Source organism: Sapajus apella, unplaced genomic scaffold (genome assembly GCF_009761245.1).
Source record: "Sapajus apella isolate SASKATOON/1434 unplaced genomic scaffold, GSC_monkey_1.0 scaffold90, whole genome shotgun sequence".
In the NCBI taxonomy this organism is placed as follows: Eukaryota; Metazoa; Chordata; class Mammalia; order Primates; family Cebidae; genus Sapajus; species Sapajus apella.
This window is the reverse complement of record NW_022437030.1, coordinates 714094-735931: the sequence shown is the minus strand read 5'-3', so window position 1 is coordinate 735931 and position 21838 is coordinate 714094. Positions and strand designations below refer to the sequence as shown.

Genomic DNA, 21838 nt, shown 5'->3' with positions numbered 1-21838 from the left:
ACCTCCTTACCCCAGCCAGAATGGCCATTATTAAAACCTCAAAAAACAATAGATGTTGGTGTAGATGCAGTGTAAAGGCAACACTTATACACTACTAATGGGAATGTAAGTTAGTACAATATTTATAAAAGACAGTATGGAGATTTCTCAAAGAACTAAAAGTAGATCTACCATTCGATCCAGCAATCCCACTACTGGGTATCTACCCAAAGGAAAAAAAGTCATCATATAAAAGATACCTGAATGTATATGTTTATCATAGCACAATTCAAAATTATAAAGATATGGACTCAATTTAAGTGCCTATCAACCCATAAGTGGATGAAAAATGTGATTGATATATATATATATGCACACACAGACAGACAGACACACACACACACACACACACCATGGAGTGCTATCCAGACAAAAAAAAAAAAAAATGCAATCACATCTTTTGCAGCAACTTGAATGCAACTGGGGGCCTTATCCTAAGTGAAGTATCTCAGGAACAAAAAATCAAATACATGTTCTCCCTTACAAGTGGGAGCTAAACTATGGGTACACAAAGGCATGCAGAGTGGTATAGTGGACACTGGAGGCTCAGAAGGCAGGAGGCTGGGAGGGGGTTGAGGGATAAATAATTACCTACTGAGTTAAATGTACTTTATTTGGGTGAATAAAGCCCAGGCTTCCCACTATACAATTCATTCATGTAACCAAAAATCATTTGTATCCCTAAATAGAAATAAAATTTTAAAAAGGAAAAAGAAAAAAAAGAAAGTAGGGTTCAAATATTTAAAAAGAATGTTAAACCTACTCTGCATTCTAGAAATGGAACAACAAAGTCTGAATGACAGCACATCTGTTTACAATATGGTTTACTGAATACTTTAAGCCCATTGGTAAGACCTAGTGCTCAGAAAAAATGATTCCCTTGAAAATATTACCACTATTGACAATATATCTGGTCACCCAAAAGCTCTAACAGAGATGGACAAGATTAATGTTTTCATTTCTGTTAACACAATATCCATTTTGCAGTCCATGGATCAAGGAGTAATTTTACTTTCAAGTCTTATTATTTAAGAAATGTGTTGCAAGGTGACAGCTGCAATAGATAATGATTCCTCTGATGGATTTGAGCAAAGTAAATTGAAAATCTGGGAAGGACTTATTCTAGATGCCACAAAGAACATTCAAGATTCATGAGAGGAGGTCAGAATCTCAACATCAACAGGAGTTTGGAAGAAGCTGATTCCAACTGTCATGGATAAGTATGACAAGTTCAAGACTTCAATGGAAAACGTAAGAGCAGATGTGGTGGAAATAGCAAGAGAACTAGAATTAGAAGTGGAGCCTGAAGATGGGACTACATTGCTATAATCACATGATCAAACTTGAATGGACGAGGAATTAATTCTTACGGATAGCAAAGAAAGTGATTCTTGAGATGAAATTTACTCCTGGTAAAGAGCTGTGAATATTGTTGAGTTGACAACAAAGGATTTAGAATACTTCATATACTTAGCTGATAAAGCAGTGGCAAGGTTTGAGAGGATTGGGCTCCGATTTTGAGAGAAGTTCTAATGTGGATAAAATGCTATCAAACAGCATCATGTGTTACAGAGAAATCTGTTGTGAAAGGAAGAGTCAATCAATCTTGCAAACTTCATTGCTATCTTGTTTTGAGAAATAGTCACAGCCATTCCAATCTTCAGCAACCACCAGCCTGAGCAGTCAGCAGCCATCAAGACTGTGGCAAGACCTTCCATCAGCAAGAACTTTACAAGTCACTGAAGGCTCAGATGACTGTTGGCATTTTTAACCAATAATGTATTTTTAACTAACGCAAAGTACTTTTTTCCAAGATGGACACACACAATGACAAAACCACATCATTGAAGGGTGTTGATCTCACCCTGCTGATTCTCAACTCAAGAGAGGCTGGAGGAGGCAGAAACTGCATCTGTTTTGTTCAGCATTTTGTTACTTCTGTCTACCAACTGCAGGAAATCCTTTAAGATAAAAAATAAAATACTACTGAACAACCTGTGGACAGCCAGTTATGTGGACAAAGTGGGGAATTGCCACATCTCTACTGGGAGGTCCTTTCTCTTGAACTGGCCCATGGTGAACTTCGTTCAGAACCTTTTGGGCTCTGAAGAAGATTACTGGCTGTGGGTCACCTCTGGCATGAAAGAGGCCCCATGTCAACTCATTAGGCATGAGCATTCCTACGGAATTAAAATGAGCTGTCTTCAAGCCACTAAGCTCCTGCCACAGGGACAGGGAACTCCATCTCTCCTTCCACCTTTCAGGAGTCCTTCTTTTGGCAGGGCTCTAACACTTGCCAGGACAACCTGCCCGAAAAGCCAGGCCCAAAAGCCAGGCCACCTCTCTGGAGGTTCTCTCACATGCTTATGAGAATGACAACTTACCTACCCCTCTCTGGATATGCCTTTTTTTAATTAACCAAAAAGGGCCACTCAATAGAGGGTATCTTCTGAAAATTGGCCAATATAAAATTATATCAAGCCCTAAAGGAGAAATTAAATTCTGGAGATAAAGTGAACTTGGACAATGAGTCCATTCTTCTGGAAACATGTGTCTTAATTGATTTTCTTCAAAATATCCAAGAAGTGTATTTTCATCCAGTCTCTATGATGAATGGCTTGGTGTATTGATCAAGGGAATGAAGAAGAGAAAATAACTGCAATCCAGAGGCTTTTAGACCAGCTGCAAAAAGCCAGTGTTGTTCTCTTGAGATATCTTTTTAAAATGTACACACTGAACATTCCTCATCCAATCAGATAATAGCTTATAATTTATCAGCATGTACAGCCCCAAGCATTCTTCAGCTGTCTACTTCCTGCAGTTCAAAACTAGAAAATGAATTCACAAAATATCCAGTGCGATGACTGATTTAAAAAAATAGAATTCACAAAAAAGGTTTCTCTTATATAATTTCTCATTGAAAACTGCCTCATGATATTTGGAAAAGACATCACTTCCCTCTGTGAGAGAACTCAAAGAGCTGTGATAATAGCCAGAAGGTGTCAATAAAAACAGAGGAACCCCTTTAATCCAAGCCAGTAAGAATCATGGTGGTTGACAAGAAAATCACAATTGTAGAATGATGCTCAGGCCCATCTGGAATGGGTTGTCCCAGTTACCTGTCCACTGTTTTTTAAGTTACTGAAGATTCAAATCTCCATATTTACATTTAACTCTTCCTTTTCGTTCATTTCCTACAGTATTCCACTGAGAACAATTTTCCCAAAATGCTTGCAGGATTTTGCTGAATTTGGATTAAATCCTCAGGATCTTTCCAAAAATAAGTAAATTTCTTGGCAAAAGAATGAACATGTGGCACTCTAAACTAAGACAACCACCGTGGATCATGTTTTTAAATCACTTGTTTTTAGTTGAACACTGAATGAGCACCTTCCAACATCCCAGCTCATCCTATTTCCTTTTCCTTATCCTTATCCTATATATACATATTTGAAAAAAATCTTCCCACAAAATACATCTTCTATCTTTCCATCTGTATTATATTGTATTATTACTTTTCAATTGATAAAAAAACAAATGTATATATTTTCAGAATAAAAAAGAATTTTATAGTTTTAACTCTTACATATAGGTCTTTGATCTACTTCATATTAAATTGTGCATATGGAGTGAAGTAGGGGCCCAGATCATTGGTTTTCATGTAGACATACAATTGTCCCAGCACTATTTGTTGACAACTATCCTTTCCCCCAAATTGTCTTTGCACATTTGTGAAAATCAATTGACTACAGAAGTGTAGGTTTATTTCTGTACTCTTTTTTTTTTTTTTTTTTTTGAGACAGAGTCTTGCTCTGTCACCCAGGCTGGAGTGCAGTTGCACAATCTCGGCTCACTGCAACCTCCACCTCCCAGGTTCAAGCAATTCTGCTTCAGCCTCCGGAGTAGCTGGGATTACAGGCATGTGCCACCACACCCGGCTACTTTTTTTGCAATTTTTAGTAGAGACAGGGTTTCACCATCTTGGCCAGGCTGGTCTTGAACTCTTGACCTTGTGATACACCCACCTTGGCCTCCCAAAGTGCTGGGATTATTTCTGTACTCTTAATCCTATTTCACTGACTTCCTTGTCCTTATGCCAGAACCACACCATTTTACTTATTGTAGTTTTATAGTAAGTTTTGACATTGAAAAGTGAGTTCAACTCTGTTCTTTTTAGAGGTTGTTTTGACTAGTCTGGTTCCCTTTCCATGAAATTTAGAATCAGCTTGTCAATTTCTGTAAAAAAGATAGTTGGATTTTTTACATAGATTACATAGACACAGATGTCTTTCCACTTATTTAGGTCTCCTTTAATATCTTTAAACATTTCTCTGTAGTTTTCCATGTACAAGTACAAGAAGATGTAAAAGTCTTACATTCCTTTTGTTAATGTCCTCTGCTTCCTTCCCTTCCTTTCCTTCCCTTCCTTCCTTCCCTCCCTCCTCTCCCTTATTCCTTCCTTTCTTTCTTTTTCTTTCTCTTTCTTTCTGTCCCTTTCTTTCTGTCTTTTCTTTCCTCCCTCCCTCCCTCTCTCTCTCTCCTCCCTCCCTCTCTCTCTCTCTCTCTCTCTCTTTCTTCTTTAAGTTCTGGGTTACATCATGTGTACAACATGCAGGTTTGTTACATAGGTATCCTCGTGCCATGGTGGTTTGTTGCACCCATCAACCCATCATCTATATTAGGTATTTCTCCTAATGCTACCCTTCCCATAACCCCCGAGAATCCCTTCTACTTTTAAGATGAGGAAACAAGCCCTGAGAAGCGTAAGTGGTTTTAAAATCCATCCTTACTCCTGCTCTTTGGTGAAAACTTCGTACACTACTAGAATCTATGCTGACCAATTTACCCTGATTTTCAAGAACAATTGAGCCAATAACCTGGATTTCAGATACTACCCTAATGACTCTAATCTGTAGCTTAACATGTCACTGCCAGTGAAGGTTCCCTGCCAGTGAAGGAAGTGCTTGATGCTTCCGCAGGTTAAACACATTTTATGACAATTCATGTGGTACTGCTAGCATACTAACAGCAGGAGGCTCTTTGCAGGTCCCAAGTTGTTTTAGAGAGAAATAACAAGGGCTGGAACCTAATGGAATAAAATCCAAGTGAAGGACCTATGGTGTTTTTTTGTTTAGTTTAGTTTTGTTTTTTTGAGACGGAGTCTCGCTCTGTTGCCAGGCTAGAGTGCAGTGGTGCACTCTCGGCTCACTGCAACCTCCGCCTCCCGGGTTCAAGTGATTCCCCTGCCTCAGACTCACAAGTAGCTGGGACTACAGGCACACACCACCACGCCCAGCTAATTTTTGTACTTTCTAGTAGAGATGGGGTTTCACCATGTTGGCCAGGATGGTCTCGATCTCTTGACCTCATGATCTGCCCGCCTTGGCCTCCCAAAGTGCTGGGATTACAGGTGTAAGCCACCGCGCCTGGCCCCTGTGGTGGTTTAAAGCATGTCTGCAAGTTCTTTGACAATCCTCCCCATCAAGAGGTAAAGTCCAATATCCCCTATTAGAATATGCCCTGGTCTTAGTGACTCTAACAAATAACATGCAGTGGAATTTACACTGCATGACTTCTGAGCCTAGGCCATAGAAGGGAAAACAGCTCCCACCTAACTATCTGCCTTGGGTCTGGGCCTTGGAATCCAGCCACCATGCTGTGAGGAAGCCTATATGGAAAAACTTCACATAGGCCTTCCAGTGGACAGGTCCCGCCAAGTTATTAGTCAACACTCAGATATCTGAGTGAAAAAGCCTTCAAGATAACCCCAGCCCCAGTCACAACGATGACAAATACATTAGGGACCCTGAGCACAAACTGCCAAGCTTAACTCAGTTCACTATCTTAATAATAAATATTAATGTAAGACAATAATAATAAAAGGTTGCTGTTTTATGCTTCTAAGTTTGGGTTTCTTTGCAACAATGGTAACTAGAAGAAAACCTAAGTCAGATTCTAAACTATCATGTACCCAGAACAATTAGGCCAAACATAATTTTGCCTACTGTAAAACAGTAACCAAATGACCATAGTATCTGAACAAGAATTTTAGAGCCTTAGACCCTAAGAGTTAGAAAAGCCACTTGGGGTTGTATACTTGGAGTGTTTGTGTAAAAACATTCATTGCTAACTGGTTTTCTTCCTTAAGAATTTGTTCCGAATGACCCAGGAGCTCCCTTAACCCCCAATGCGCAAATACTTATATTCACTTAACCCAGTAATACCAGAAAACTTTCTCCTACAGTGTGAGGTACATATTTTATTAAATATAGTATTTTGAAATGTAAAGAGAAAATAACTCATTCAAAAGGCAAATACATATGAAATTCAGTACTTAGAAACACAATGTAGCCAGCCCAAGGTTCAAGGTTCTATCTTTAATGATACAAAAAAAAAAAAAAAAACAGCTATGGGAAGAATTTGGAAATTATCATTTAAACATGGCATTGTAAAAGAAACAAGACCGGGCAAGGTGGCTCATGCCTGTAATCCCAGCCCTTTGGGAGGCCAAAGTAGGCGGATCACGTGAGGTCGGGAGTTCAAGAGCAGCCTGGCCAACATGGCAAAGAAACCCTGTCTCTACTAAAAATACAAAAACTAGTCAGGTGTGGTAGCACATGCCTGTAATCCCAGCTACTAGGGAGGCTGAGGCAGGAGACATGCTTGAACCCAGGGGCAGAAGTTGCGGTGAGCCAAGATTGCACCACTGCCCTCCAGCCTGAGTGACAGAGCAAGACTCTGTCTCAAAAAAACAAAAAACAAAAAGAAAAAAGCAAACAAAAACAAATACTGTACCTGGACTAGAGTAAAATTCACAAATATTTTAATTTATTTTCCACTAGTTATTCAAATCTCTGGCAACAGTAAGCTATTTAGAAACCCAAACACAATCATAACATGATCTTACATTTTAATGGCAATTTGTGTTGTTGGCAATATATATTGTTCTAAGAATTTTAAAATATTTTAATGGCACAAGACATTCTCAGGGAACTAAATTATTCTATTATTAGCTATTGAACATATTAATATTAGATGACTAATATCAATAGAACATTTACTGATTTGATTCTTGCAAAATGGTACCTTAACATCTTTATTCTAATATTCACTAAAAGAGCTAAAATAAAGCAAATTTGCTTGAGAGATAGTGATTTCTTGCATAAATCAAAGCTTTTATAGGAAAGATAGGTCTGACTAGTTAATTTCACACCTACCATGGAATCCACAGAAGTAACTGGCAGGCATGAGAACCAAATTCACAACCTTCTTCTCATTAACACTATTTTAACTCCAAGTTACCCAATCATACTTCCCAGTAGAACAAGAACTTCACAGTATTATGGTTTCAACAAATATTTGTGAATTGTTCAGTATGGCAAAGATGCATAAAATGAAGCAGAATGGATAGACAGTAGCTTCTATCGTAGTCCAATGATGAAAATATAAAAAATGACTTAAGAAGACTAAGTAGTTACTTTAAGTAATAAGCACCATATGGAATAAAAGGGTCACTGAAAGCCTCTTAAACTGAGTAAAGTGATGCTATGATGGTTATTTATCTGATTTTTTAGTGATGGCTTTCTTTATTAAGCAAAGCCAAGAAAATAGAACATAAAACTATTTTAAAAAGCTAAAAACAATCAGATTTCAATTCCTTTAGCTTCTATTGACATCTACATATCACAAACAGAAGACTTAACAAAGTGAAACAGGAAATTATGTCGTTAAACATAAAGTTCTACTTAGGAGTTAATTTCTCTACATTTGGGCACATACGTACATTAGTAAATTATTAAGTACAGTTTTCCTTTTTGTTCCCCAGTAGCCAAAAAATTCCAAAATTAGGGCTTGGAATCCAATTCACATTTTGAAGCAAAGACTCATCTCTTCTTCAAAACACACAGTTACAGGGTTAAAAGTAGCCCCAAGGAGTAGAAATATCCTTACATTAATGAAAAGGGAGAAATTTAAAGATTAAAATATTTGAATTAAACTTGGAGAGGCTGAGAAGACTTCCTTGATATGTAACTCTGGAGATTAAGAATTACTGCTATAATAAATAGGTACCAAAATGATATATGGAAGAAAGTGTAATTAAATATAATAATATAGGATTTTAAAATGTATGGGCATCTATTAAAAGACTTAGAAACTTAACAGGTGGAAAGAAGAACAGTATCCAATATAGGCTGCAGACATCTTAGGAGAAATCGAAAGGGGCATGTTGTTTGAGGAAAAACAAATGGAAAACTCAGAAGAAGAGGGACTGGTTACTTAGGAAACATTTCAAGAGAGTCATAGTGAGACTAGAGCAATAAACCCTTTTATTAAAGCCCTGGAAAGGGTGAGGCTGCTGTTAGAATGTGGTTTTGATCAATGTAAGGACAGTATTGTTTATAAAAAATTCTGGTGTTTATCTAAGAAATACTAAAGGATTTGGACTAAAGGATTTGGACTAAAAGGGTACCAGCCAACCTGGGGTTGAAACGGGAGATCAAGAAGGGTCTCACCAAAGCAGTAAGGCGAATAAACCTCTACTGATTACTAAACTATATTATCTTTGAAATTTACCACAATTTTATAGAGTATTTACACCCTGCAGTACTTTCAAACTTTAGAAAAACTTTTTATGACTTTAAAATATAATGTGACATAGTAAAAATGATTTTGGACTTGTGGGCCAATGTCATGGAATCCAGTTCCGGTTCTATCACCCACTGAGTTGTATGACGTAAGGTGTGGGTGGACCCCAAAATCTTCTAAACTTTTGTTTCCTCCTATATAAAACACCCCAATAATGTTCCAAAACTGTTCAGTGTCAAAGATTGCAATTATTAAAGGACGGCTCAGCATGGATGCTGAAGAGATATCCTCTGATACCAGAAGAGTACATGTGCATCGTTTGAGTCCCTGGGGTAGAAATCTTCTTTGATACGAGGTGCAACTTAGAAGGGATGTACTTAATGTGACAAGGAAAGAAAGAGCCAGTCACTTCAGCTGAGGCCCTAGTGAGCACCAAGGTAACACTCAGACTATGCTCTGTTCTCTAACTCCCGTTAGAGATGACTGTATAGCACAGAGACAGAGGACAGCGGCAGAGAAAGTGTCAGACTACAAAGGGAAGTGTAAGTCTTATGGCAAGTATTACTATGAATTAATTCAAACTGTTTGAAATTATGGGGGCAGCTTCAGGATATAATAAGTATACTGCATTAAGCAGTAAAGAATAGATTCAGTTAATCCCAAATAGTTGTGAGGTATTCTATAGTAGAGACAGACTGAAGAGTTATGACTTGATCCCAGGCAAGTAGCAGCTCTATATTCCACTACACAGCTCTAAGCACAGAAAGATACTGGCTGCCCACTACCACAGCTATCACTGCATCTGTGAGCACATGGAGCTCAATTCTCTTGCAGTTTCAAAATGTATCCTTTGGGCATCAGAGATGATAAATTCAAAGCAGATCTGACCTGGGAAACATTCAAATAAAAAAATAAGTTTAAAGTTCTTTTTGGGAATTGTAAAGTGTTATGCCATGGACAATTAGAGGATCAATGTCAAATGTATAAAATCCATCATCTAAACCTAAATGACAAACTTCATCACTCATCTATTTGAACAAAATTGGCCTACTACAATTAAGATTAATTTTGCATGCAAAAATGGCAAAGAACATCACATAATGATTTTCGAAGCCTTGAAATAAAAACCTTAATGAATCAATTTAAAGACTGGCACCTCAGTTATAGGAATAGAAGCTGGAGCCTGTTTTGTCATCAGGGACCTTCTAACACCCTTACTTTCTACTACGGTTTTTTTTTTTTTTTTTGAAATGGACTCTCACTCTATCACCCAGGCTGGAGTGCAGTGGCTCAATCTCAGCTCACTGCAACCTCTGCCTCCCTGGTTCAAGAGATTCTCCTGCCTCACCCACCCAAGTAGCTGGGATTAAAGGCGCATGCCACCACACCCAGGTAATTTTGTATTTTTTTTTTTTTTTGTAGAGATGGGGTGTCACCATGTTGGTCAGGCTGGTCTCAAACTCCCAAACTTAGGTGATCCGCCCACCTCAGCCTCCCAAAGGGCTGGAATTACAGGTGTGAGCCATGATGCTTGGCCTACTACAGTTTTTATAAACAGAAAAACTTCTAGTCCAAATATTTTATGCTGCAAATAATGGCGATGGGATCAGACTGACATATATTAAATGGTTATTTAAAAACAAGGAAGAGATCTGATATTCATAAGTACTAAAAAGGTAAATTTTAAAAATCATCTTATCTTATCAGATCCACTTTCTTATAATTTGAGTGATAATCTGGAAGGTTGAGAAATTAATTTGCATGAGGGCTGAATTATAACATCATCTTTATAATTTTAGTATTTGCCAGAATCTGTTTAATGTTTGAAATAAGCTTTACCACAAATTATTCCTCTACTTCACTGACTTTTTCATTGATTGATACTATTCTGGTCTATACTGTAAAAATTCCTCATATGAATCATAAAACCTATAGAAAAAGGTTTGCATTGTTAGTTAAGTAGGATTAATCTGAAAGTCCTTTTAATTTAAATACTTATTAAAATGTTCTTAAATGTGTAAGTACACTAGCATTCTAGTTCTTATGCTAGGCATTCAAATGCTTTACATATATTATAACAATGACAACAATTATTACAACAATGACAATAATTATTACAATGACATAAAGTAGAAATTATTATCTTTATTTTACAGATGAGAAAACTGAAGAATAAAGAGGTCACATAACTTGCTGAGATCACATAACAGCTAGTGATCTGGAGCCAGTTTTTAGTTTACTAAATACCTTATATCAACTTATTTTTGTGTGTGTGATTAGTCTTTCTATCCAAAAATATAGAGCACTTTGGATTCCTCTTAACCAGTGTTTTCTAGACAGTTTCTTTACTTCATTTAAGTCTCAATAATCAAAACTGACCTACAGTGATAACTTTCAGCTTAAATTCTTACATCTTTTGGAGCAACATGGATAGGACTTATTGAACTATATTATTTTGTTATTAAAATATGACCTCAGCTGGGCACAGTGGCTCACACCAGTAATCCCGGCACTTTGGGAGGCCAAGGTGGGTGGATCACAAGGTCAAGAGTTCAAGACCACCCTGGCCAACATGGTAAAATCCCATCTCTACTAAAAAGTACAAACTTAGCTGGGTGTGGTGGTATATATCTGTAGTTCCAGCTACTCGGGAGGCTGAGGCAGGAGAATCGCTTGAACCCAGGAGGCAGACGTTACAGTGTGATGAGATTGCGCCACTATGCTCCAGCCTGGTGGCAGAGCGATACTCCATCTCAAGGAAAAAAAAAAATAAAACTCCTAGGCATAAAATTAGGATTTAGGAAAGGTGCAATCAGTCACTAAAGTGACTTCCTTAACCCTAAGGAGTAAAATAAATTCATAAACTACTAACATCAGTTATTAGCTATTGTTGCTTATTCGAATGCAGTAAACCACACCTCAAGATGCTGATCAAAGACTTTACAGATGACAATGAAATCATTATAAGAATCTGTTGTCAGGATAAAAATCAGCTCTATAACATGGTAGGAAATTATATATTCAGTGCATATACAACTGGTGTTTGAAAATTTTAATGTACTTGACATTTCAAATAAGGCAATTTCAAAGAGGAAAAAGAAAATGACTTGGTTGAGCAGAAAGGCCAAGCTGTGGATTAATCATGAAGGCTGATATGCACGTACTGATACCTTGGGAGGTTGGGAAAGACACCTACTCCTTTCTTGCATCTGTTTATGGGCACTGAGAGTGGGCTCTTTTGTGTTAATTTTGAGTGACTTTCATCTGCATCATAGGTAGGAAAAATATTGCTCAAATTAACATACAAATCACAGTTCCAATCTAATGCTTTGGTATTTCTTCATATTCAAATTCCATATATTTAATTAAAAAAAAAAAAACCTCAGAAATCAGCAAATTACCTGGAATGTAGCTCTGTGCTGCCATTATTATATTTGCTTCCTCTTTCCCAGACACCAAAGTCAGGCACACGGTAAACTCTTTCCACGCAAAATACAAGGTTTTGAATAAAAGAGACCTAAAATAAAAGAAATGAAACATAAGGACATACCCCATAACAGGACATTTAGATACTAAAGAGAATAATTAGATACCATTTGAAATCCAAATACATACTTGCCTCCCAACACATTTTTTAATATGTTGAAATTTGTGTGATTATTACTATGAATACTATTATACTTATTTTTTTCTAATATAAAACTTACTTACGGTGAGAGCCTAATATTACACAGTATAGAAATAAAATTTAAATCCTCTCAATGCTCCAATTATCATTCTTTAACAATGTATCTATTATTGTTTATAAGGATTATACATCTTAAGCACTAAGAAAAGTATAAAGCATGGTTTTCATACTAGATATAATATGTGTAATCTGAAACGTCCACATGAAATGTTAAATAGGTCTAAAACTTTAGAGATTTTTAAAAAAGATATCTCTGTTCTGTAAAGTGCCAGTTCCATGTTGGGTCAACCTTAAGTGCTAAAATCCAGTCTTCCTTCTGCCTTTTGTATAGCAGTAGGTATACTGCTACAAACTCAAAGCTCACAGTTGGTAGTGAGTTAAAACTAAAGGGCCAGGAGTCAGAGCTTCCATGCAAAGATTTCAGACATGACAAAATGTATACTTTCAAAAGTCTATGGAAGGCAAAGACTATGGTGAATTCTTACTTAATACAAGTTTCTTTATTTTAATAAGGTCAATTTCTTATGTGGGCTACAGGTTCTGATTACAGGGTTTTAAATGTAGTCATCATGTTAGGTTCAATATGGCAAACTGAATACATGCATCTACCTACCCTTCAACATAAAATCCTTCTGAAGTGGCAATACACGTCTCACCTTCACCCTACACACACATAATTAATATAATGTATATACTTTTAAGAATGAAACAATAACACAGAAAGCCAAGGTGAGATTCTGTCAGTAGACCAGAAATTTTCAAAAACTATAGGAAGAGAGAAAGCACATGGGAGGGAACTGGTGGAGAATCAAAGCAGAGGGAACCACAGCTTCTCAAAATGGTGCTTCCTTGTTCTAGGGCCTCCAAGAAATCTCTAAGCTCAGAGTCAACAAACACAGTGATAAAAGTTGACCAGGGATGAGCCTACCCAGGTTATCTCATGAATGATGAATGACCAGGGCACCTGAATCCCGGATGTTTACAATCTCCTCCCCAACAGAGACATTTGCCCTCGGGGCAGAGAACACCTCCCTCATTTCAGCATAAGAAAGAGCAACCAGGTGTTGAGGCCTCATAGAAATAAAAGAATGTGTGTTATTTCTAGATTTCTCCAAAACATGCACCTATTCTAGGACCTCTTCACCTAAGAGTAGAACAGTACATCCCACAGTAAACTTGTTTTCATTTTGAATATTGGTCAGGGTCCCTTCAGTTTACCTGACTTGGGCTACCTTGCCTATACACCTTAAGGGAAACCTTCCTGTGTAAAAAACCTGCTCACTTTCATGATATTAGCTATTCCATGGTCTTAAAAGTTAATTAGATTTTATAACACATACAGAAAATACTTTATAGTTTGTCACGTCTCCAGGTTTAAAGCTTTGTGGCTGGATGCCTATAATCCTAGCACTTTGGGAGGCTGAGGCAGGCGGTTCGCTTGAGCTCAGAAGTTCAAGACCAGCCTAGGCAACATAGCAAGGCCCTGTGCATACAAAAAAATGTAAAAATCAGCTGGGCATGGTGGCATACGTCTGTGGTAACAGCTGTTTGATAGGCTGAGATGGAATGATTGCTTGAGGCTGGGAGGCTGAGGACAGTGAGCTTTGATCGTGCTACTGCACTCCAGCCTGGGTGACAGAGCAAGGCCCCGTCTCAATTTAAAAAAAAAAGAGAGAGAGAGAGAGATTTTCCATGTATGTTTACAATGCTTGCTTATAATTCAGTGATTTTTCCATTCTAATCCTGAATATATATAACCTGTAGCTTTTACACTCAATTATGAAATATTTCCACTTGAATTTACCATTAAACAACATGTTCTAAACCCTTCCACCTGGAAGCACTTTTCAAGTCTGGTTTTTTTTGTTTTTTCCCCATTAGACCACTCATTTTGCAGGCTCTCAGTCTAGAAATCTTGAACTCAACTTTGATTACTGTTCAATAAAATTTGTGAGAGGATATTGATTTGGACTAAGCTCCTGCAGTAGGCACAAGAGACCAGACCAAACCAGAATGGAGTCACTTATGCTAGGTGCCACATAGTCAAGTGAAGTGTTTAATGGGGCCAGTTTTCTCAAACAAAACAAAACAAAAAACAGGAGATTCACAGCAACCAATCAGAAGGGGCCCAGTTTTTTGAGTTGGCATGATAAGGAAGTCCTCTCTGTTTTAACCCTGTAAGGAAAGTAACACTGTCATAAATCTAACTCCATATATGTATGTGTGGTGGGTATAGGTAAGTCATTTCTGGACCCTCAATTCTGTTCCACTGACTATATGTCTAGCACCATATCAATATCACATTGTTGAATTTCCATGGATGTATGAGTTTTATATCTGGTAAAGTAAATTTCCCTTCATATTTTTCCTTGTCCCAAATTACCTTGTATGTTTTACAGTTTATTCTTCTATATAAATTTTAGAATGAGTTTGTCAAATTCCATGAAAATTCTGTTGAGATGTCTATGGAAATTTTGTTGAGTTTAGAGATTAATAATATAGAAAGAATCAATATCTTTACATTATTAAGTATTCCTGTGTATTGGCATTATGTTAACATCTACTTAGATCTTCATTTATGATCAAATTTTTATAATTTTGTCCATCTGCTATTAGGTTCTTTCCCAGGTACTTTAAAGTGTAATATTTAGTTTACGTTAGACAATTTTATAACTAGTTATTGCTGATCTATAGATAAATTATTGCTTACCATATGTTGACCATGGATCCAGCTTTGAAACTAAATTTTTAAATGACTTTTAGTAGTTTAAGAGTTCATTTCATTTACTAGAAATTCATTTTATTCCACTAGAAATAAAAACTTTTTCATTTCTGCCATTCCCATCCACATCTATTATTTCTTGCCTTATTGCTTTGACTAGTTTGCCTGTTCAATATTCAATAGGAGTTTATTGGTCAGGCTCAGGGGTTTACACCTCTAATCCTAGCACTTTGGGAAGCTGAAGTGGGCAGGTCACTTGAGGTCAGGAGTTCAAAAACAGTCTGGGCAAAACCCATATTCTACTGGATTGGTGAAACCCCCATCTCTACTAAACATACAAAAATTAGCTGCGCATGGTGGCACAGGTCTGTAATCCCAGCTACTTAGGTGGCTGAGACATGAGAATTGCTTGAACTCAAGAGGCAGAGGTTGCAGTGAGCCAAGATCATGCCACTATAATCCAGCCTGGGCAAAAGAGTGAGACTGTCTCAGTAAATAAATAAATAAATAAATAGGAGTTTATATAATCAATATCTCCTTTTCTTGTCCCCCAACTTAAAGGGTCTGCTTCTAATGTGGTATCTCCCACAGATTTTTGGTAGATATATTTTACTAGATTAAGAAAATTCCATTTCATATGTTTTATTAGAATGCTTTTCATGAATAGGCAATGAATTCTTCACCAAATATATTTTCTGCACCTATTGAAATGGTCATATGATTTTTCTTTCTCCCTTAATTTGCTAATGTGATGAGTTATACTAATGGATGTTCTCATTTTAAATCATCCTTGCATTTCTAAGATTAAACATTACTTGGTCCTGGCACATGATGCTAGCTGACAACCAATATCTTGTCTCTCTCTCTTTCTAATAAAACCCTGATTTTAACTTCACAAGGCTCCACAGCAGCAGGAATGGCTATGTGACGAAAGTTCTGCCCAATGAGATTACACAGATGTCATGGCACCAAGCTTCTAGAAACTTTAAAAAAATTATTTTTGACAGATTTTTGTAGTGATGAGGTCTTGCTTTATTGCCAAGGCTGGTATCAAATTCGTGGCTTCAAGTGATCCTCCCGCCTCAGCTTCCCAAAGAGTTGGGATTAGAGGTGTGAGCCACCACACCTGGTGTAGAAACTTTATTAAAGCCTCTTCTTCTTTCTCAATTCTTATATACAAGTGTATACATGATACTTAGAGGAATGCCAGCTATATTATGATTATTTGGATAAATCTCTCCTGCTAAATACAGAAAGGCAGAAGAAAAGGAATCCATATCCTTGATGACTGTTAAAACCCAGGAAAACACTTCCAATCCCCAGAGTTTTTGGTGTATAAAATAAATGGCTCACACCTATAATCCTAGCACTTTGCAAGGCCGAGGTGGGTGGATCACAAGGTCAGGAGTTCAAGACCAGCCTGGCCAAGATGGTGAAACACCATCTCTACTAAAAGTACAAAAATTAGCTGGGCATGGTGGCAGGCACCTATAATCCCAGCTACTCGGGAGGCTGAGATAGGAGAATTCCTTGAACCCAGGAGGCAGAGGTTGCAGTAAACTGAGATCACACCACTGCATTCCAGCCTGGGCGACAAAGTAAGACTCCATCAAAATAAATACATAAATAAATCCTTTGTTTATTGAAAGCACTGTTTGTTTTCATTGGGTTTTCTTTTATTTGTAGCCAAGTGAAACTTCAAATGATACCTTATCCATGATTCATTTACATTCTCATTCTCCATGTTTCCAAAAGAATAAATGAAAAGAATATTGAGACTGGTTTAAAATTTGATTTTTTCATACTAACCCCATCAACTTTTATAAAATTATACCAATCTCATAAAATTTATTGAGGAGCTTTTCCTATTTTATAAGGTAGGAGTTACTGCTTCCTTTTAATTTTGAGAAAATCTGCCTATTAACTAGCTAGAGACTACTCTCTTTTTGGAGAAGATGAAGAGAAAAAGGAAGATTTCTGAAAAATGATTTACTTTCTTCAAAGACTACTGATCATGCATTCCTAGGGAGGTGAAATTGGTTCTCAAGAGAGCAAGGCGCAAAAAAATCTTAGCTATTACAATAAGGTCTGACCCTTCAAAGCTCAATTCTACCCAAAAAAATGTTACTCTTTAGTATTTAATCTCTCACATTAGGGAGAATTTAAATTAAATGGTTTTCCCTTCCTTGGAAGCAATGAAAATAACAAGAATAAAATGTTTAAGAAACACTGTTATAAGTCTATTTCATTATTTTATTTTTCCTAAGTCTGTTATAGTTAACTATTTATTTGCTAGGGCTGCTATATAAAATACCATACATTGGGTGGCTTAAGTAACAGAAATTTATCTTTTCACAGTTCTGACAGTGAGAAGTCTAAGACCAAGGTGTTGGCAGGTCTGGTTTCTTCTGAAGCCTTGCTCCTGGCAAGAAGGCCTTCAGACTGCTGCTTTGTCCTCACGTGGCCTTTCCTTTGTGCGCACATACCCCAAATATCCCTTTCTACGTCCAAATTTCCTTCTTTCATGAAGACACCAGTCAGACTGGATTAGGGCTCATCCAAGGGCCTCATTTTAATTTACCTCTTTAAAGACCCTACCTTTAAAACATTATGTTTATGTCTCCAAATAGTCACATTCTGAAGTAGCAGGGGCTAGGGCTCCAACATACGAATTTTAGGGGGACATAAATCAACCCATAACAGTAAATTATGATGTTTCTAGAACACACTCTGTTTGGATAGTTTTAAAATTTATTGCCCTGCACTTTCTTATAGCAGATTCCTTTTTTCTCTTTTAATCTTTACTTATTTATAGTTACGCTCTCCTTTTCATTGTGAATATTGTTTCTCTGTTTAATTCTTCCTTATCTGCTTGGTAGAATTTTTAAGAGGTTAGTTTATATTGTTAATCTTTTTTAAAAAAATAAAGCTGTTGATTTTGAGAATATCCTATCTTTACATTTGATACCATTATTCCTATTTTTATCTTTATTACTTTCTTCCTTCTACTTGCTTTGTGTTTACTAAGGCATACTTTTTCTAAAGTTTAACATCTAATATTTAACTTATCAATTTTCTACCATAAGTCTTTTCTACATCTGATATAGTTTGGATGTGTGTCCCTTCTAATCTCATGTTAAATTGTAATTCCCAGTGTTGGAGGTAGGGCCTGGTTAGAGGTGAATGAAGCATGGGGGCAGCTTTCTTACAAATGGTTTCACACCATCCCCTTGGTGCTGTCCTCGAGATCGTGGGTGAGTTCTCATGAGATCTGGTGGTTTAAATGTGTAGCACCTCCCACTTTCTCTCTTGCTCCTGCTCTGGCCATGTGACTTGCCTTCTCCTGTTTGACCTTCTGCCATGAGTAAAGCTCTCTGAGGCCTCTCCAGAAGCTGAGCTAATGCCAGTGCTATGCTTGTAGATCCTGCAGACCTGTGAGCCAATCGAACCTTTTTTCTTTATAAATTACCCAGTCTCAGGTATTTCTTTACAGCAATGCAAGAATAGCCTAATACAATATTCAAGGCTAAAAGCTGCCAACTAGTAACACTTCAGTTGTATGCTGTAAGTATTCATATGATGTGTTTTCATTTTTATTCCATGGTATTTCTTAATTTCCATTTTTATTTTTTCTTGAAAACTATAAAATAGAAGCTAATTTTTTTTCTTTTTTCTTTTTTTTTAGAGATGGGCTCTTGTTCTGTCACCTGGGCTAGAGTTCAGTGGTGTCCTGATAGTTCCCTATAGCCTTGAACTCCTGACATTGGGAGCCAGTTGGGAGAGGAACTGTAGCTATATGATTAGAGGATTGAAACTTTCAGTTCCAGCTCTCAACCTCCAGGAAGGGGACAGGGACTGAAGGTTGAGCTTATCACCAATGGTGAATATTTTTTTTTTCTTTGAGATGGAGTCTTACTCTGTCGCCCAGGCTGTGCCCAGTACAATGGCACAATCTCGACTTACTGCAACCTCCACCTCCCAAGTTAAAGCAATTCTTCCTAACTCAGCCTCTCAAGTAGCTGAGATTACAGGTGCCCACCACCACGCCGGCAATGTTTTCTTTCTTTCTTCTTTTTTTTTTTTTTTTTTTTTGTATTTTTAGTAGAGACAGGGTTTTGCCATGTTGGCCAGGCTGGTTTTGAACTTCCGACCTCAGGTCATCCACCCACCTTGGCCTCCCAAAGCGCTGGGATTACAGGCATGAGCAACCATACCCAGATGGCCTTGTCATTTTTTTTAACCCAATTTGAGGCCCTGATTAGAGGCTGGTTAGTTCTTCTGGAGTGGCAGACCTACACCCCAACCACTTTCTGGATTAGCTCTCACACTGGACAACTACGTATCTACCCTAACTGCTCCAGGGCCAGATATCCTACAAAGTGAGAAAACCCCACCTACAGGAGCCCCCAAAAGTATTCAAATTAGCTAATCTATAGGGAGCCCAAGAAACCTATCTAACCCTCCCCTCCACTCCTCATCATCCATAACTGTTCCCTACAGTTGAAGCTTGCTGTTCACCTGTCCTCTGGTTACAACTCCCTGTGTGGCCCTACAAGGGGGCTTTCTCTCATTCACAGCTACAAATAACAAAGAGTGTGCATTTTATCTAAAGATGAATCACAGAGAGTTGTGTTTTTCACTTAAGATGAACAAAGACTTGCGCTTTTCATCATCGTGTTGTTTTCAACCAGCAAAAAAAAAAAATCCTTAAGCTCATGAAACACAGGTAGGTGGGGCAGATTAATGCCGTAAGGTCATTTAGGGACCCAAGTTCTTTCCATCTCCTGTTCCCTAGGAATTTTCTTGAGCAGGGGAGAAAGAAGTTATTTTTATCTGTTTTGTACAAGATGTCTTTTGTTCAATTCAGAGTGACAGTCATCATCTCTTCAAATAGTGTTTTTTCCCAATATCCTCTATTTTAAAATAGATTTAAATATTTCACATATTTTTCCTATTCATACATGTTAACACTGATACAAAGTAGTTATCTTTTTAATACTCTGGAATTTTTGAAGAAAAAGCCACCCCTTTCCTAAAACAGTGATCATTTGTGGGCAAACACTCCAGATATATTAAAATAAAATAATAAGTCTTTTCTCAGCTAAACTGTACCCTGCCTCCTGCTCAAACTATTAAAATAGTTTGTCCTTGGGGAGGAGTTCTCCCTCTCCTGCAGGTGACAAGTAAACCAGATTTAATACCAAAGAGCTTTCATCCAAGGATTTCAAGATTTTAGAGAAAAAGTAGATAATTTGTGTCATTATAATAAAAATTCTACTGAAAATTCATGAAGTTTGCCTGATTCAGGATGCTAAAGTCAACAAAAAAGTAGTAGCCACTTTTCAATACCACTTGTCACCAAATAATATAACTTGATTTAAAATTCCCATAAAATGATTTTTTTAATTTAAAAAATTTTTAAAGATTTAAAAAAATCTTGAGTGAGCCAAGTAGAATTTTCATGATATAGTAAAAAGAAAAACATTAAAGTGTTCCCTTTAAGACTTCCCAGTCAGGCAACATGGGGACACTGAATGAAGGAATTTCAGAATTAGAAAATAATATCCTTAAAAAATGTTATTAGGAAATCAAACAAATGAATATTAATGTTAGCCCCTAATCTTATCATCAATAGCTTCATTCCCATGGTGGCTGAGAATATGAGTCCAATAGTAACTGATTCAAAATACAGATACTGCAAATAAATGACTAAGTAACAATAAAAAATAGATAGCTTAAGAAATAGATAACTCAGGAAAAATGAAGAAATATCTCAGAAATGCAGAAACATCTCAGTGACTACATCTCACAGTGCTCATCCAGAACAAATACAGGATAAGATAATCTAACATTTCATAATGAAATATATTTAGAAGGGCCAAGTTAAAAGATAATTTTCAATTATTCATATGACAAGCTTTAATAAACATGATAACTTTAAATTTATTCAATTAATGGCCATATATCTAACAAAAGTTTCCTGATTCCTGTCAATTTGCCTTATGAAAATTTAGTTCAGTACATAAGTGACAGGTAAAGAAAGCAAACAACCATGTGCAGTAAATGAGGTAGCCATTAGCTACATGTGGATACTGAGCAGCTGCCACGCAGTGAAACAAAAATGACATGGGCTTTCAATGTAAAACATATTCCAGATTTTGAAGATTTGGCAAAAAATAAAGAATGTGTAATATTTCCTTGACAATCTTTTATACATATTACAGGTTGAAACATTATCATACTGCATTAAATAAAAAGCTATTAAAAATAATTTCATCTTTTCTTAGGCCAGGCACAGAGGCTCATGAGTATAATCCCAGCACTTTGGGAGATCAAGGCAGGCAGACGGCTTGAGCTCAGGAGTTCAAGAGCAGTTTGGGCAACATAGTGAAACCCTCTCTCTACCAAAAAAAAAAAAAAAAAAAATACAAAAACTACTCAACCCTGGTAGCCCACACTTGTAGTCCCAATTATGTGGGAGGCTGAGACACAAGAGTAAACTTGAGCCCAGGAGGCAGGGGGTACAGTGAGCTGATATGAAGCCATTGCACTCCTTGGGCAACACAGCAAGACCCTGTCCCCCACCCCCAAAAAAGTTACAATAATGATTTTATCTTTTCTTTAATGTGGCTACTAGATATTACACACATAGTCCACATTATATTTCTATTGAACAGCACAACTATAAGAAGCTGGAAAAGAAATACATACTTTCCCAGCTTCCTTGCTCAACTGGAGATGGCCTTATAATAATAGCTCAGTCCAATAAGGCATGAACAGAAGTCTGCTAGCAACTTCAGATA

The 21838-nt window shown here is 37.1% G+C and overlaps 1 protein-coding gene across 10 annotated transcripts in view; it reads right to left on the bottom strand.

The window, feature by feature from the left end:
* The window catches only part of PHKB (phosphorylase kinase regulatory subunit beta), a 240712-nt gene that overhangs the window by 144083 nt on the left and 74791 nt on the right, over window positions 1-21838 (bottom strand). For all 10 annotated transcript variants that reach the window (XM_032255593.1, XM_032255595.1, XM_032255596.1 and 7 more), the window contains one exon: window positions 12027-12142. In XM_032255593.1, the coding sequence (XP_032111484.1) occupies window positions 12027-12142 (116 nt within the window). The remainder of the gene's footprint in view (window positions 1-12026; window positions 12143-21838) is intronic.